The following is a 19309-nucleotide window of genomic DNA, read 5'->3' on the forward strand; positions in this document are numbered from 1 at the left end:
ACTGTCTGCCCCACGGCTATTGTTATTGTTTTAGTTTTGTTAACTAAGCGGTCGTGAGGCGTGTCGCCAAACGTGGTAAAAATCACACGTGCAATGATGTCTATGTGTCAACCTGATTGCAGTAACTCGTTGATTGCAGTAACTTCTTTGTTGTTATATCGCAAACAGACATGGCAGTTTCACCATTTAAGGATTCCGGCTTAAACTTGAATTGATGTCGGACAACTCAGACTCACGACCCATTAGGCAGGAATACAGGCTATCGCGGACTACAAAGGCAAATCTAGCTGTGGTGCCCACGAAGCCCCTCTCCCAGATGAGCTTAACACATTCTATGCTCGCTTCAAGGCAGACAATACCGAGCCATCCAGAAAGACTTTCTGCTCCAGACGACCAGGTGCTTTCGCTCTCTGAGGCTGACGTGTTAAACTCTCGAGTGAATACTCACAAAGCCGCTGGCCCAGATGGCATCCATGGCAGCGTCCTCAGTGTGTTCTGACCAGCTGGCGAGCGTCTTCTCTGTCATCTTCAACCTGTCTCTGTCCCAGGCTGTAGTCCCCACCTGCTTCAAGGAGACCACCATCATCCCAGTGCCCAAGAGAAACAAGGTGACATTCCCAAATGACTATAGCCCTGTCACACTCACCCAGGTCATCATGAAGTGCTTCGATAGGCTGCTCATGGCCCATATCAAGGCCAGTATCCCAGGCACCCGGTACCCACTCAAATTTGCCTACCTCTCCAACAGATCCACTGAAGAATCCATTTCCATCACTATTCACATGGCCGTAACACATCTGGACAAGAGGAACAGCTATGTGAGAATGCTGTTCATTGACTACAGTTCAGTATTCAACACTAGTGTTCCCTCCAAGCTCAGAGCCCTGGGTCTGGACACCACCCTCTGCAACTGGACCCTGGACTTCCTGATGGGCAGAGCACAGGCTGTGAGCATTGGCAACAACACCTCCTTCACACTAACTCTCGGGTCTACCACCTCGCGTCCTCTAAAAATACTCCAGTCAGTGTACTAACCGGTTGCATCACGACCTGGTATGGGAATTGCTCTGTCCACAACCGCAAGGCCCTCCAGCGGGTGGCGAAGACGGCCCAGTACATCACTGGGACAGTGCTCCCACCCATCCAGGACATCTACTCAAAATGGTGCCTGAGGAAGGCCTGCAGCATCAAGGACCCCACACACCCCAGCCACAAGCTGTTCTCTCCCTTACTGTTGGGCTAACGGTATCGGAGCATGAGGTCTGATACCAACAGGCTCAGAGACTGCTGAAAATGTTAACTACACTGACCACCTGCTCTGATTCTCCACACCTTAGCACACATGCACTCATTCACATCCGCACGCACGCGCACACACTCACTCATTCATGCTATAAACATACGTCACATCACATGCTACCAGGCTCATTATTATGGCTAAATACTGCACAATTTTAACACTTGCATCCCCAATTCCCCCATCCCCAATACACATGTAGATATTGGCCTATAAATTCTCTTCCTGTATTATACGTATGCTAAAATATATTCTATTCTACTGCCATTTACTCTCTTTATTAATATCTTTCATTATTTCTTATTGTTTAGGAGGAACCTGTAAGTAAGCATTTCGTTGGATGGTGTATACCATGTGTATCCTGTACATACGACTTATAAAACTTGAGCTTCTAGTTTGTATAAATTACTAGTTTCACGAGTAGTGCTGCAAACTCCAATTAGCTATGCAGTGAACCATACATTTGAATTTTGAGTCATTTCAAATATTTCCTGTGAGTTTCTCGTTCTCAACGCAATCCCAACATTCTGTACATATTTTATGATACATCCAGTGTGTGAAATTGTTCCAAATCAGCTTCAGGCTCACAGATGCACAGAGCGAAAGGGAGCACTCCACTCCAGTAAAACTGTTTAATGGCACAGCCTGAGGTGTCTGGATGTTGTGAGAGCTCGTAGCCCATTGGGTAAGAGCGAGACTCTGTGCCTCTGTGACGAGAGATGGAAGCTGCATCTTCTTCAGTTGTATGTTATATCAGCAGCCCACCGCCTCTCTGGCTGCTGACAGCCTTGGGCCATAATAAGGCAGGAGGAATGGAACTGGCCTCAGTGGAAATGGGGAGCCTGGCTGCTTCTTTCTGGCTGCTTCTTTCTTTAAGTCTTTGAAGCACTGCAGTGACAGAGTTGGGATTACTTTTGAAGTGCACACACAGATGTGTGTGAGGGGGGTGGAGCATATGTGTGTGTGTTGAAGCGTGCATTAATACTATTCCTATATTCTAAGAATCAATGGCAGTGTCATGGCCAGTTGTTGCACAGCCTTTGTAGATGGAGAAAGATGAAAGAAGATTTATTCTTGAGTTTAATGCAGGAATATACTGTCCTCAATTAAAAACATTCACCATAAATCACAGACAAACGTATAGAACCAAACAGTTGACTATCCTGCTAATCCAAACACTTACTCTAGCCTATGGTTGATTTTTGTATTGGGATCAGATTTGCACGCTTTAATTAGCTCTCTGGTTTAAGTCTGGATTAAATTCCAATCCTGATCTCCAGTGTTGAATGTGTAATTATGTGCTCACGGTGTGGAGAGTAATTGTTTCTGTATGTGCACAAATGGAGCGCTTCCCCCATGGTGATCGCTCTCAGATGTGTGTGGTGTGTGTGCATGCACGCTCCGGTGAAGGTCGACAAGGAGTGTGTGTGGTGTGTCCCTGACTGAGGAAGGGTGCACTGTAGGAAGCAGATCTTTTGTGCTATGTCTTCTGCTATGTCTTCTGAAGACCCTACTGGGCCCTATCCCATATCTACCATATAGAGCTGTTGTCTTTACATCAAAACTCAGCGATATTACTTACTATTCACTAGTCTGAAACTCCTTCTGTTTTCAAAGCTGTACTGGCAATGTGGAGTCCTGAATAAGATATGTTGTGAGCATATGGAACATCGCCATTTCACTGTGGTGCAAAATTTGAGACTTTTCAGGGTTTGAGATTTTATAGGGAACTCTAATCACGAGAATGCCTCATTATTTCTTAATGAATGTATGGTATGTATGACTATCCTGCTGATTCTTGTTTTCTCTGAGACTAAGAGGCTCTTATTTAGTGGGAGGCTAGCGAGAACCTCCTATATAGCGCACAGAGGCAGATGCTCTTATCTCTCTTTAGTCTTCTCCCTCCCTCTTTTCTCTCTCTTTCGCTCGCTCTCTCTCATGCGCACTCTCTCTCTCTCAAGTTTTATTGGTCGTATGTACAGGATACGCATGATATACATAGTCCAAGGAAATTCTTACCTACAGATTCCTTCTCGACAATGCAACAACAATAACATATAATAATACGAACATAAAGTAAATGGCTCAGTAGAATATAATAAACATTTTAGCAGTATAAGTATAATACAGGAAGGCACAGTTTATAGTCAAATATTTACATGGGGATGGGGGCAGTGTATAAGCTGAGCAGTATAATAAGAGTCTGGTAGCATCAGTTGTGATGAGTGCTAAGGTGCGGAGAATCAGAGTAGGTTGTCAGTCCAGTTCAAGTGTTCAGCAGGCTCTCTCACTGTCGTGATGGCTTGGTCGTCATTAGTAATAGATGATTCTACTATCACATGGAGACCACAGACCAGTGTGGAAAAGCATGTCTTGTTCTCAAACCGTGTCCTCATGTACATCTGTCAGTCTTTACTTATGATCTATCTCCCTCTGGAGAAGCTGTTGTTGCTTGATCCTCACCCTCCCCAGCTGTTCACAGCTCCACACCACTTCAAGACGAGCGTCAACAGTGCCTGACCACCACGTGGTGTGGCTGCTCAGTGTTTCAAAACAAATGCAGTCATTTAATGTATGTATGTGAAACATATCTTCATTGTTAACCACCAGAGCTGTATATAACCATGCATATTAATGGCTCTGGTAACCGTTGCATGACACTGAGCACTCATCTGTATTTAAACGTTATGGGAGGCCATTGTACTACATTAACCTTTTTGAAGAATGTATTGTGGGATGTGTTGTGTTCCTTCCACAATGATTGGTGCTCTTTTGCCTTGGCCCCTGTAATTAGCCAGGTCATTATGACAGTGTGTGCGTGAGCATCCAGGAGAGTTATTGTTGGAATGCGTGAGACATGAATGGACGCTCAGCTCTTCATCACTGTTCATCAGGGAAAACGTCATGGCTGTGTTTTTGGATGGGGCAGACCAAGTATGTGGCCATTGAAGGATGAATCCTGTGAGTATGATTATTGGATGGGACCAGGCCCCATAGTGGTAATCTTTGTAGGGGGGAGAGCTGAGCGAGGGTTTAGGATTGGTCGCTTTGCTGCATGTGGAGGGTTGTTGGATGAGGAGTGTGTGTGGCTGAGGGAAAATGAGACGGGGAGGAGGAATGCTGTGGTATTGTGCGTTCGTCATTGACACGCGCGCACACACGCTGGAGTTGTAAAACAATGGCAGACAGATTTTCCTCTGTGTAGAGCCTCTATCTACGAGACACAAGACTGACTCCATATGTGTCTGGCAAATGGGCCCACCTCCGTCTCCCACCCAGCCTTTTATGAGCATCAATCAATCACGTTAAAAAGCCTCTAAAAGACTCAGTAGAGATGTAACAGGATGAAGCAGCCTGCTTAAGCAGCACAGGCAATTCAACACTATTGTGAGCACTTTGTTTGCTGGTACTTTACAACCTTGAGTTTGTGTTTATACTGTATGCGTTTCATGAATGCAGAGCAGCTCTAGGTGCTCTCTCTCATTAGTTGGAGCGAAGAGGTCCTTGGGTAAGTGTGTGAGAATGCCAGGTGATTTTAATCGAGAGGTGTGGGATTTATTCAATGATTTTCTGTACTCCTGAACGTTGTTTCCAATCTCCATCTCATTACCACTCAGCCCATGCTCTATCAATACGTCACTACCTCTCAGCTGAAATAAATCCTCCAGGAGAGAGTTAATCTGTCCTGGCCGCTCACTTTCCCCTCACCGCGCACGTAATAAATCAAATGTATTGCACATTGAAAGTGTTTGAATGGGTTGACGTGAGGAACAATGAGGCAAATGTAATGTGTGTCTGTGTGTGTGCCTAATGTACAGTTGAAGTCGGAAGTTTACATACACCTTAGCCAAAACCTTAGCCAAATACATTTTTGGGCGACAGGTAGCCTAGTGGTAGAGCGTTGGACTAGTAACCGAAAGGTTGCAAAATCGAATTCCTGAGCTGACAAGGTAAAAATCTGTTGTTCTGCCCCTGAACAAGGCAGTTAACCCACTGTTCCTAGGCCGTCATTGAAAATAAGAATTTTTCTTAACTGACTTGCCTAGTTAAATAAAGTTACAAAAAATAAAAATGTAATAAACATTTAAACTCAGTTTTTCAAAATTCCTGACATTTAATCCTAGTAAAAATTCCCTGTCTTAGGTCAGTTAGGATCACCACTTTCTTTCAAGAATGTGAAATGTCAGAATAATAGTAGAGAAAATTACTTATTTCATTCATCACATTCCCAGTGGGTCAGAAGTTTACATACACTCAATTAGTATTTGGTAGCATGGCCTTTAACTTGGGTCAAATGTTTTTGGTAGCCTTCCACAAGCTTCCCACAATAAATTGGGTGCATTTTTGCCCATTTCTCCTGACAGAGCTTGTGTAACTGAGACAGGTTTGTAGGCCTCCTTGCTCGTACATGCTTTTTCAGTTCTTCCCACACATTTTCTATGGGATTGAGGTCAGGGCTTTGTGATGGCCACTCCAACTTGACTTTGTTGTCCTTAAGCCATTTTGCCACAACTTCGCTTGCAATCCTGTTCATTGTCCATTTGGAAGACCCATTTGCGACCAAGCTTCATCTTCCTGACTGATGGCTTGAGATGTTTCTTCAATATATCCACATCATTTTCCTCCCTCATGATGCCATCTATTTTGTGAAGTGCACCAGTCCCTCCTGCAGCAAAGCATCCCCACAACATGATGCTGACACCCCCGTGCTTCACGGTTGGGATGGTGTTCTTTGGCTTGCAAGCCTATTGCACACTGAGGCCATGCAACTTATTATGTGACCTGTTAAGCAAATGTTTATTCTGAATGTATTTAGGCTTGCCATAGCAAAGGGGGGTGAATACTTATTGACTTGAGACATTTCAGATTATCATTTTTTAATCATTTGTAAAAATGATGTAAACATTATTCTACCTTGACATTATGGGGTATTGTGTGTAGGCCAGTGACAAACAATCTCAATGTAACCCATTTTAAATTCAGGCTGGAAAAAGTTGAAGGGTGTGTTTATACTTTCTGAAGGCACTGTATGTGTTTACCCATCTACTGTGTGTGTTTTGACATAGTGTAAGCTCCTCTGCTTTCCACTCTACCTCACATACCTAGAGGCTAATTATCTGTGTCCTCCTCCCCAAAGAGACAGCTGGTAAAACACATTCTCTTCATCCAAGAGTATATCATGGTCCGTCACAGCACAATGACCATGCTATTGGCCCAGTGGACAGTGTCTGGCTGTCTGTCTCAACATCACCACTGTGAGATTATGTCATTTTTCTCCAAACGTCAGTCTCCCAGTGATGGCATGTCTCTCCTTAATTCTGTCGCACCGTGATGTCATGCCCCATTCTCTACCAAAGTCATTCTCACAGTGATGTCATGTGTATGTGTTCTCAGGAGCTCCTCTGAAGCCTAGGAAGGAGCTAGTGTTTGTGGAACAGCTGTCAGGAGGCCTGGAGATCCGCTGGTCCTCTAAGTTCAACATCTCTGTGGAGCCTGTCCTGTACGTGGTGCAGCGCTGCTGGAACTATGGCATCCACCCCAGTGAGGACGACGCCACAGAGTGGGAGACCGTGGCACAGGTAGGTCAGCAAGGCACACTACACCACAACATACCAAACCAGGCTTCTCTGAATACCTTACTGCATGTGGAGGATCGCTCTTTCATTCACATACATCACATTGTCATCAAACCATTTCATTTAGTCGCATGCTCAGTAGTTTTGTTGAAAGATTTAACGCAAAATCTGTGATGCATTCTTTGGGGGAAAAACAAACCCTAAAACTAATATTTTCACCACGAGATAGATGTGAGAAAGTCAGGGTGCTACTCCACAGCTGTCATTCAGACTGTCTGACACTGTTGCACATTCCTTACAGTCAGTGTCTTTGAAAGTTTGGCAAGGAAAACAGACAGATGACTGATGTTGCAGCAACACTCACAAAAGTTGTGACCCTGTGTGACCTCTGACCCCTGTGTGCTTGCTCTCTCCCATCTGTCCCTCAGACTACAGAGGAGCGCGTCCAACTGGCCGACATCAGAGCCAGCAGATGGTACCAGTTCAGAGTGGCGGCTGTCAACGTGCACGGGACCCGCGGGTTTACTGCCCCCAGCAAACACTTCCGCTCCTCCAGAGGTAGGCTACGTCTGAGTGTGTGTGTGGGGCCCCTGCAATGAGTGTCAGTTGCTGTGTGACACCCTATCCTCTCTCTTTGCTACAGTCAAGGCCTAGGAACAGGTGGGACAATCCTTTACAACATGATTTGCCTCAGTAACGGCCCATTGACCCATTTTGTTACACATGCGCATGTACAAATTGTGTTTTCTGCGTATTGCGTTGGTGTGTCTGTGACCTTTGGCTTGAATTAAATCAAGCATGCGCTGAGGAAAACCCACTCTGCAGAAATATACATACATATGTAACGGATGTGAAATGGCTAGCTAGTCGGTGGTGCGCGCTAATAGCGTTTCAATCGGTTACGTCACTCACTTTGAGACCTTGAATTGAAGTAGTGGTTCCCCTTGCTCTGCAAGGGCTGCGGCTTTTGTGGAGCGATGGGTAACGATGCTTCGTGGGTGACTGTTGTTGATGTGTGCAGAGGGTCCCTAGTTCGCGCCCGGGTCGGGGCGAGGGGATGCCGTAAAGTTATACTGAGTTTATTATTTATTGAGTTTATTTTATTTTTACAGGGACAGTGCACGTTAATCAACGTTTCAGTAAAAGTGCCGGTTTTAGCCAGCCGGCTAATTTTCAACCGCAGTCCCTGTTACACATACACTCTGTACATTACAGATTATTCACACCCGCAATGCTAATTTATTGCAAACAAATAGCTAAATGATTTTGGCACGATGTCTTAAAAATCCATCACAAGCATACGTAAACCTTGATTTAAAAAAAAAAATCTCCCTACCTAGCAAACCTGAACCTCAAATCTGATTTAGCATTCCTCGCCCTTCCAATCCTAATGTTGTCAATTCACACTGATGCCAAACAGAGCACAGAGAGTCATCAGAAACCCCTGAGTGCAGAACATGTTGTTTTCTGCATAGTGTTGCAACCAGACCTTTGTACGTGTAGCTCTTCAAAGGTGGGATTTTCCCTCTTTACAGCCATATAACATGTAATATGTCTGAGTTAGTCAGGATATTGCAGGTTTCAACTGCATGTAAGTTGTCTGGCTTCCATGGAGAATGAGGTAAGGTAGGCTGCTCAGTGCTTCAGATCTGTGCTACAAATTAGCACAGATCTAGTTTGATGGCTGGCTGTAGTTCTGTGCTGATGCCTGTACTGCTCTGTGTGTTCCCACATTGAATGACACTAAATAGCTCTTTAGTGTGACCGTAGATGACATTTGTTAAAGCACCCGGCCAATAGTTGTGGAATTCCCGTAGATCACAGGTTTATGAGTAATATTGTGTCTAGATTTGATCTGATGTCGAGCCGATAGGCCCTGTTGGTGTACAGGGAGAGCTGTGTGTAGCGTACTGCAGTGCACTGAGATCAAGTTGAACAGGATTTGACCCTATGTCTGAGTTCTCGCGTTTGCTTTCCCAACATGCCTTTGGGGAGAGCTTTTGTCAAGTAGTAGGCACCTTTGTTTTGATCTTCAGTATGCATAGCTATGATAAGATACTAGGATTAAGTGCCTTGCTCAAGGGCACATCAACATATTTTTCAACTAGTTTGCTCAGGGATTTGAACCAGTGACATTTAGGCCCAACGCTCTTAACCGCTAGGCTACCGGTTTGGTGGTAGTGGTACATTACATGCTGCTGGAAGGACCTACCTGGGCATTTCTATTAGTATGGTTAAAACGCACTAATACTACCTACGCAGATCGATCAAGATGGCGAAACACCAGTATAGGGAAAAAATGGAGGAGAAATTCAGCGAGTCGGACACCAGGCATATGTGGCAGTGGCTCCTAACGATCACGGAACAGCTAAACACCTTTTTCTCACGCTTCGAGCACAACAACGACTCTGAGCTGCCGAGGAGAGCCCCGATATAAATGCAACGTTTTAAGTGTTGGTCCCATATTTCATGAGCTAAAATAAAAGATCCCAGACATTTTCCATACACACAAATTTGTTTACATCCTTGTTAGTGAGCGTTTTCTCCTTTGCCAAGATAATCCATCCACCTGACAGGTGTGGCATATCAAGAAGCTGATTAAACAGCATTATTACACAGGTGCACCACACAGGTGCACTCTAAAATGTACAGTTTTGTCACAACACAATGCCACAGATGTTTTGAGGGAGCGTGCAATTGGTACGCTGACTGCTGGAAGGTCCACCAAAACTGTTGCCAGAGAATTCAATGTACATTTTTCTACCATAAGTCATTTTAGAGAATTTGACAGTACGTCCATCCGGCCTCACAAATGCAGACCACGTGTAACCACGCCACCCCAGGACCTCCACATCCGGCTTCTTCACCTGCGGGATCATCTGAGACCAGCTACCCGGACCGCTAATGAAACTGAGGATTATTTCTGTCTGTAATAAATCACTTTTGTGGGGGAAAAACTTATTCTGATTGGCTGGGACTGACAGTTGATAGCTGTCATGGACTTGATGATCGATTTGATTCTGTCATTTCATTGTTATTTACATAGCTCAGTCTGATAATCAAATCAAACTTTATTTGTCACATGCGCCGAGTACAACAAGTGTAGACCTTACCATGAAATGCTTACTTACAAGCCCTTAACCAACAGTGCAGTTCAAGAAGAGTTGAGTTTTTATTTGGTAAATATTTTCTTAAGTCATTTTTTTTTTTTTTTTTAAGTAACACAATAACATAACAACAATGAGGCTATATACAGGGGGTACCTGTACTGAGTCAGTGTGTGGGGGTACAGGTTTGTTAATTTGTACATGTAGGTAGGGGTGAAGTGACTATGCATAGATAATAAACAGCAGCAGTGTACAACACAAATGGTGGGGTGTCAATGTAAATAGACGGTGGCCAGTTGATTAAGTAGTAGTGAAAACAGTCTGACTTGGGTGACTGGAGAGTCTGACAATTTTATGGGCTTTCCTTTGACACCGCCTATTATATAGGTCCTGGATGGCAGGAAGCTTGGCCCCGGTGATGTACTGGGCCTTTCGCACTACCCTCTGTAGTGCCTTGCGGTCAGATGCCGAGCAGTTGCCATACCAGGCGGTGATGCAACCGGTTATGCTCTCAAAGGTGCAGCTGTAGAACTATTTGAGGATCTGGGGACCTATGCCAAATCTTTTCAGTCTCCTGAAGGGGGAAAGGTTTGTCGTGCCCTCTTCACCACTGTCTTGGTGTGTTTGGACCATGATAGTTCGTTGGTGATGTGGACACCAAGGAACTTGAAACTCTCGACCCGCTCCACTACAGCCCCGTCGATGTTAATGAGGCCTGTTCAGCCCGCCTTTTCCGTCAATGATCAGCTCCTTTGTCTTGCTCACATTGATGGAGAGGTTGTTGTCGTGTCACCACACTGCCAGGTCTCTGACCTCCTCCCTATAGGCTGTCTCATCGTTGGGCAGCCCGTCAGGAAGTCCAGGATCCAGTTGCAGAGGGAGGTGTTTAGTCCCAGGGTCCTTAGCTTAGTGATGAGCTTTGAGGGCACTATGGTGTTGAACACTGAGCTGTAGTCAATGAACAGCGTTCTCACATAGGTGTTCCTTTTGTCAAGGTGGGAAAGGGCAGTGTGGAGTGATTGCAATTTTGCACCACCATACTTTGTTTGGGCATTTTGCAAAAAAACTCTCACTGCATATTTGATATAGCATGGATAACAGCTGGTTCGCTCTGAAACAGTCTCTTCTGATTGGGTTGGGCACACGTTCAGCCCAGAGTGTTGTGGACTTAGTTCTGGACCCACTTTCAAGTGGGAGAGGGAAGGAAGGGGAGAGGAGCTGACCGTAACAGGGCTGTAGTCTCCATAATCTTAAGAGCCAATTCCCTCTGGTCTGGCGCCCCTGCCCCTGCCTCTGACTGCCTGGCCCTGCCTGGGTCCACCGGCCTGACATCCATACTTTACTGTACAGTGCAGCTGCCAGAAATCCTGAGACAGACCCCATCTGGCCAGCCTCAAAACCAGCCATCTTACTTACTTGCACACACGCCCCCCAATAGGGAGAGTCGAGAAGTAGATGGAATGTGAGGGTAGAGCCAAAGTGCACAGCATGCGTTTGGTGACCCTTGACCTGAGCTCTCCATCCTGCATAACGCTGTCATAGACGTGACATGACACCTGTCATAACATTTCATGACTGATTCAGTGGTGGACTAATTACGTTACACCATCATACTGGCTAGGCCCTGCTAAACTTTCTCAACTGGTGCAAATGTACCCTGGTTAGACACGTTAAACCAAATGTCTGACATGCTTTTATCAAGATAAACACATTTCTGTGGTTCATTGATTGTCCCTTCTAATTAAGAACAAACTTTTTTTGGTGAGGGGGGCGGTTTGTGAATCACAAGCCAATCGTTAGCACCACGAAGACCTTGCAGCTGTCACTTTTCTGACGCCTCTTATTGTCGTTGCTCCCAAATTGAACAAGCAAAAACAGTTCTGACAGCTGGACAGAGGAGAGCTGCTGTGAATGACTTTACAGTACTGTGTTCCTGGTCTCTCTCCAGATCCTGCTGCCCCTCCCAGCCCAGCCAGCCTGCGTGTCACCAACATGACGCTGGGTGCTGAGGGGACGGTGACAGCCCGTCTCAACTGGACCCTGCCCGAGGAGCCTGACATCCCAGTCCATCACTACAAAGTCTTCTGGAGCTGGACCGTCCCTGGCAAGTCCCTGGTGCCATCCAAGAAGAAGAGGAGGAAGACCACCAACGGGGTAAGCATCGGCTCCTCTCTCCCCCTGTCTGGGTGATGTGTCGGCGGGTTGGGAGGCTAAAGACTGCGGGCCTGGGCTGGCCTGGTTGGACCAGACCCATCTAAACCCCACTCCCCTAGTCTCTGCACTGTAAATAAGAACCAAAGGCCCCACAATGGAAAAACATATACAAGGCGAGGCAGATCGCATTTGATTACATAAACTCTTAACGCTATTGTTCAAGCAGCACAACGCACTGCTGGCCGCATTGTTTTATTTTCCTTTATTTCCCCTTAAACGCTTGGTTAAGCTTTGGAAGAAAACACACCATATCATTTGTGCCTTATTTACAGCTAGATAGATCATGCAGTGTCACACGATTGTGTTCTTTGGATAACTTAATGCATATTTGTCAAGGTTACTATTGTTTGGAGTACTAGTAAACTAGGATTAGCCCAGTGGTTTCTTAGTAATTGGATAACAATGAATAAACTGTCAAATTAAGTGGTGTGAAAAGTGCAATATCCTCAAATGTCTGTTCAGCTTATCATCGCTATGAAGAAGAGAATTTTGATAGTGAATAAAGCAAAAATGCCATTGTCTAGACATACCACTTTTGCTGACTTAGAATCCTGAATGAGTGTTGGTAACCAGTTGCAGATGTGGTGTGGAGGTGAGAAAGCTGGGAGACACCGGATACCTATTGACACATGTACTACTGGTGTCCACTCTGGGACTGCAGGGCTTTGATCGCTACCTGCTGATGGTGGTATGTCAAAACAAGCGCCGGTCAATAACTGGAGCCTATCAGGCCCATGCTGCTGGAGGAATGCTGAGACCTAAACACAACGTAACGAAGCCCCAGGGGATGGGGATAATGCGGCTCCCTCACACAGACCTTATCACCGTCTCTCTACATGTTGGTTTAAACCAGCACACGTGTTCCCAATAAGGATGGTTCTTCTTCCCACAGACCAGGCTTGGGTTAGGACTGTTCTAGTCTACTGGATTGAGGGACATGGTTATGGTCTGCTCTGTGGGTGACAATGTGTGGGTGTCTCTGTGGTTTCAGGCCCAGAGCTGGGTGGATGTGGAGGGGCTGCTGACCAACAGTAGCTACACGGTGGAGCTGCAGGCCGTCACCTACTGGGGTCAGGTGCGTCTGAAGAGCTCCAAGGCGTCACTCCACTTCAGCACCTCCTCCCAGAACAATGGCTCAGGCAAGGCATCATGGGGCATGCTGATAGCTACTTTGAGGAAAAATGTACTTACTATGATTTGAGATGTGGTTGTCCCACCGAGCTACAGTATCTTAAGATGAATGGACTAACTAAGTCGCTCTGCATAAGTGTTTGCTAAATGACTCAACTATAAATGTAAAATGGCATTGAGTTAATGACAAGGCTGAGCTCATTGGACTTGGTGATAAATCAAGATGCTATTCGACACAGTTTTTATGAATGAATTTAAAAGTATTTATTAGCATAACTATTGGTATGATCATAGATTTAAGTATACTGTAAACTTCCCATATAAGAGCTTAAAGCTGCGTTCTGAGCTTTTCTGAGTTTACCTGGACTGGAAATGAGACTTGAACCTTTCTTCTCTTTGTCCAACCAAGTGAAACTAGTGTCCAAGAAAGAGAAGGAAGTGATCATGCCCGTTGGCTCCACCCTGAGCAAGCGCCCGGCAGGCCCTCTGGAGGTCGGCACACCCTTCTACCAGGACGGCCAGCTGCAGGTGCGCGTTTACTGGAAGAACCGGGAAGGTATGTACCGTATGCCTGTTCTGTATGTGGCTCTTGGCTCCTACACTACTGTAATTGCCACATCATTTCTCCTTCATAAGTCATCCTGAATCTTTTTATCGACTAATTCATGTTGGAATATGAATGATTCTCAGTTAAGTTCAATCTGGAAAAATGCTGTTGAATATTGTAGAGCGACTAAATGAAACCTTGTCTGACTGGAGTAATATGAGCGCAGGGTGAGTGAGTGTGAATCTACCATGGACCAGGAGGAGCGGAGGTCTAGGACGTTCTGTTAGCCGAAGAAAAATAAACACCGGGAACAAGAGGTGATGGAGCTTATTGAGCCGTCTCTCATATTAGTGTTGAAACTGTCCGTTTTGTTTTACAAGACCTGACGTCACCCTGCAGAAACACACAGGAGGACGTAAAAGGTTTAAAGCATTACAGACAAATCATTGCATAAGTGTCCTTAAACTTTGAATCCTTAAACTTTGTACTCCTCCTTGGACTTTGTGCGCCAGCCTCCACGATTAAGACCAGAGTGGAAATATGAAAACCTTGAAAGGCGCGCTCCAAGGGTAGCCTGTCAAGTCCAATTCACTGGACAATGTTATGTTGCTAATATGTCATCGCCCAAGCCAAGCTCCACAAAGTGGAGGCAGAAATGCCCAGGGTGGGGAGAGGAGAAGCCTGGTGATGAGGCCTTCTGCTGAATCACAGAGCGACTGAGAAGAGCTGGAGAGTCTTCCTGGTCCAGAGTGGTTAGCAGGGCTGAGTGTATTGTGACTGGCTTGGGCACACGTTCAGCACAGAGTGTTTTGGACTTGGTTCTGGGCCCACTCCATGGCTTAGCCTGGGGGGGTGACTCCATTACACTGCAGCAGTTCTAGTCTGGCAGGGTGGTGGTGTGGTGGGCACAGACACGGCCTCTAACTGGGTTGACGATGGAGGGTTCTGGGTCTGCCTCTGACCACTGTGGTTATACAGGAGGAAGCAGACAGCTGGACTGGAGAGAGAGAGCGAGATCTGGTCCCTGAACGCCTAGGATCAGGTTTCCCTTCATCAGACTCTGTGTATTCAGAACTTTAAACTGAGGGACAAGTTAACTCAACGCTGCTGATTACTGCACTCGCTCATTTTGAGGCAGGTCAACATTGTGACACATCTGGTCTCAGAGGGTGATGTAGTGAATCACGGGGAGACAGACACAGGGGGGGGGGGACGCACGTGGGGAGAGGGACGCACACACGCGCACGGAGAGCGAGAGAGGGACGCACACACACACGCGGAGAGCGAGAGAGGGACGCACACACACGCGGAGAGCGAGAGAGGGACGCACACACACACACACACACGCGGAGAGCGAGAGAGGGACGCACACACACACACAGAGAGCGAGAGAGGGACGCACACACACACACACGCGGAGAGCGAGAGAGGGATGCGCGCACACACGCGGAGAGCGAGAGAGGGATGCGCGCACACACGCGGAGAGCGAGAGAGGGATGCGCGCACACACGCGGAGAGCGAGAGAGGGATGCGCGCACACACGCAGAGAGCGAGAGAGGGATGCGCGCACACACACGGAGAGCGAGAGAGGGACGCGCGCGCACACACCCACGCGGAGAGCGAGAGAGGGATGCGCGCACAAACGCGGAGAGCGAGAGGGATGCGCGCACACACGCACATGCGGAGAGCGAGAGAGGGACGCGTGCACACACACACACGCGGAGAGCGAGAGAGGGACACGCGCACACACGCGGAGAGCGAGAGAGGGACACGCGCACACGCGGAGAGCGAGAGACACACACAGAGGGAGGGAGAGACACGCACGCGGGGAGAGACACACACAGAGGGAGAGAGACGTACAGAGAGAGAAAGAGACGTACGCGGGGAGAGAGACGTACAGAGAGAGAAAGAGACGTACGCGGGGAGAGAGACATACAGAGAGAGAAAGAGACGTACGCGGGGAGAGAGACACACGGGGAGAGAGAGACGCACGCGGGGACAGACATACAGAGAGAGACGCACGTGGGGAGAGACACACGGGGGGTGAGAGAGAGAGACGCACGTGGGGAGAGACACACGGAGGGAGACACACACCGAGGGAGGGAGAGAGACGCACGTGGGGAGAGACACACCGAGGGAGGGAGAGAGACACAGAGGGAGGGAGAGAGACGCACGTGGGGAGAGTGACGTACAGAGAGAGAAAGAGACGCACGTGGGGAGAGACACACGGGGGAGAGAGAGAGACTCACGCGGGGAGAGACACACGGAGGGAGACACACACCGAGGGAGGGCGAGAGACGCACGTGGGGAGAGACACACCGAGGGAGGGAGAGAGACGCACGTGGGGAGAGTGACGTACAGAGAGAGAAAGAGACGTACGCGGGGAGAGAGAGACGCACGTGGGGAGAGACACACGGGGGGAGAGAGAGAGAGACTCACGCGGGGAGAGACACGGAGGGAGAGAGACGCACACGGGGAGAGCCACACAGAGAGAGAGAGAGACGCATTCGGGGAGAGACGCACATGGGGAGAGAGATGTACGCGGGTAGAGACACGCAGAGAGAGAGGGAGAGAGACGTACGTTTTTGGTTATGACTCAGTTGGTGTGGTCAAACGTGGTACGAGGGACGCGCGGGGAGAGCCACACACACACACACACACACACACACACACACACACACACACACACACACACACACACACACACACACACACAGAGAGACGTACGCGGGGAGAGCCACACACACAGAGAGAGAGAGAGACGCATGTGGGGAGAGCCACACACACAGAGAGAGAGAGAAAGAGGGAGAGAGAGAGTACAGCAACCGTAGCGACGGTGGTCAATAGACTTCTGAGGCTTGCTCACAGCCATGATGGGGCGGCATGTAGTCTAGTGGTTAGAGCGTTGGACTAGTAACCGAAAGGTTGCAAGATCGAGTCCCCGAGCTGACAAGGTAAAATTCTGTCGTTCTGCCCCTGAACAAGGCATTGTTCCTAGGCCGTCATTGAAAATAAGAATTTGTTCTTAACTGACTTGCCTAGTTAAATAAAATAAAGGTAAAATTAAAATGGAACACTGCCGCGCAGCTCTATACCTGTTTTCCATGTTCCTTTCCTTGTTTTCTATACCTCTTCCCCTCTGTCAGCTCCGGCTACGCATATCTTGTTTATTTTCTTCCCATTTCCTGCTTCCCTGTAATTCCTCTCTTCTGCTTCCAAACTGCCGGGAGCCTGTGTGCGCCAGATCCGTGTCGAAACCTTCAAAGTCCTCTTTATCTCCCAACCGCAATCGAGGCCCCTGCCAAGGGCTAACACAGCATAACTCAATTATTATTAGGAAAAGTATCATTTCACATCGGAACGCACACAGCCGGATGAATAATAATGCCAGTAAAATGACAGGGCAATGGGAGCATAAACAGAACTGATTAGTCAATGAGGCACTACTATGTAGTAATGAAGTGAACTAGGGCCGGGGCCAGGGCCGGTTCACCATTGCTGAAGGTAGGCCTACAATGCCACATTTCGCTGATGAGATGGTTAAATAAAAGTGTCTACTTTTAGCAATAAAGAAGCTGTTGTATTTCATTCCATTGTCCTCCAAGTGTTGCTGAATCTCCTAAGTCAGTTTGCACCTCAATTCAGGCACCTTAGTTGGAAAGCGAGGTAGCGGCAGTGATCCCTTTTGAGATGGTTAAACAACACATTTACGAAAATGTTTTCAATGTACGCACGTTTAGTCAAATTCAACCCCCCTTTTTATTTCTTATTTTATTATGTTGACGTTAATGTTGAGATGAGCCTTTAGAAGCGTATTTGAATGCATTATGCCAGATACTGTATCAGAGGATCTGTTAATGCCTCATAAGATCAGGTTGATGGTGTGACAGTAATAGAGTACTCAAACAGTCTGACTGGGTGTTATTGTAAGATCATTTTATCCATCAAGCATGTATCATGTCTGATGATGGCTGTGTCATCGGATTCTTTGTTGTAGTTTTGGCACCAGGTCAGTGACCTCTCTCTTTCTCCTCCTAGACCCTCTGGTGAGTCGTTACCATGTCCAGTGGATGCCTGAGTACTGCAGCCATAACGAGACCAGAGGACCAGAGAAATCCGTCACCCAGGTCAGTCCCATCCCCCAAATCATCCTTCTATCTAAGTAAGCCTCATCAGTCCAAGTGTCGGTGGCTGTGTAGACCCATGACTTGATGTGCAGCTCAGTGGTATGCAAATCGCCCGCCAACCTCTTTTGTCTGGCATTCTGAAAAGGCATGTTGTCTAAAGAAAAGGACCCCACTCAGCGCCTCAGTTCCGTTGTGTAGCTTTGCAGCAAATCAGAAACTGTTGTTTTGGTTATGACTCAGTTGGTGTGGTCAAACGTGGTACGCTGCCCAATAAAACACATTTACTAAAACAATATTTCCGGGAATGGGGGACCATGCACCCCCAGAATGAGAACATTGGATGCTGGGTGTGTGTGCGTGAGTGTGGTGGGGGTTGGGTGGGGTTGTGTGGTGCTGGTTGAACTCGGGGCTGTTCCAGGATGGCATAGGCCTGGCAATCAACACATTCTTCAGGAAGCCCTTCTCTGGTTGCTTGGAAATACTTTTTTCTATAGATTCCTGGGAAGGATTCCAGCACAGTGTTGGTCTACGTCTCTTGTGTGCAAACATGGCGCCTTGGTTCATTCTTAATCAGAGTTTTTGCATATGAGAGAGAATACTCACACACACCCTCTGAGTTACTGACTATCAGGGTAGAGCTACATTATTACAAATGAAAGATCTAATTCCAGCCACTCAGCAGGAAATGTTCACATTTTCTGGATAAAGGGACACAGGAGGCGATTTTTAGGTCAATAGTGAATTAATGTCTGAAACAAGTCTCTGGCATTAGAATGCTGCTAAGAATTCCTTAACATTGAGTTGACATGTCATCTTCATTTCAAATTACCCTAAAATGTACTCTTGGTCTTTTATTAAGTGTCCCCTTTATATTTGTGTTACACTTGGAACCCATAAAAAGGATATCATTTTGCATTGTAGTTTGGAGGACTAGTGGATTAACCCCTAACACATGACTGTTCAAAGTGGTTCAGTAATGTGGGCCTTGTTTAAGGGCATAGGGAGGGAATCTGATCCTCTCTTGGCTCCATGGATTTCATTATCTGTGGTGCTTCTCAGGGACGTGACCTGGGCGACATGTAAAAGTCACAAAGTCTCTGAACGTTTAATGTGTTTCTTGGCTCAGGAGAACTATATCAACGTCCCGGGCCTGCTCTTCTCCTGCAAGTACAAAGTCACCGTTCACATGCTCAAGTCCAAGAGACGCGCCAAGGATGAGAGCACCACCTTTCTCACCCCGTCCTGCGCCACCATCAGGAACAAGAGCCACAAACACATCCCCTGTCCTGTGGAGGGAGGTGAGTCAGCTT

At 47.0% G+C, this 19309-nt stretch overlaps 1 protein-coding gene across 1 annotated transcript in view; it reads left to right on the top strand.

Annotated features, from left to right (window-relative positions):
• LOC129821002 (anosmin-1-like) overlaps positions 1–19309 on the top strand; it is a 70550-nt gene that overhangs the window by 47225 nt on the left and 4016 nt on the right. The window contains exons 5-11 of the mRNA XM_055878197.1: positions 6692–6876; positions 7302–7431; positions 11929–12134; positions 13186–13333; positions 13735–13881; positions 17911–17999; positions 19126–19297. Coding sequence (XP_055734172.1) covers positions 6692–6876; positions 7302–7431; positions 11929–12134; positions 13186–13333; positions 13735–13881; positions 17911–17999; positions 19126–19297 — 1077 coding nt within the window. The remainder of the gene's footprint in view (positions 1–6691; positions 6877–7301; positions 7432–11928; positions 12135–13185; positions 13334–13734; positions 13882–17910; positions 18000–19125; positions 19298–19309) is intronic.

The sequence above is a fragment of the Salvelinus fontinalis genome, chromosome 23 (assembly GCF_029448725.1).
Source record: "Salvelinus fontinalis isolate EN_2023a chromosome 23, ASM2944872v1, whole genome shotgun sequence".
Lineage (NCBI taxonomy): Eukaryota > Metazoa > Chordata > Actinopteri > Salmoniformes > Salmonidae > Salvelinus > Salvelinus fontinalis.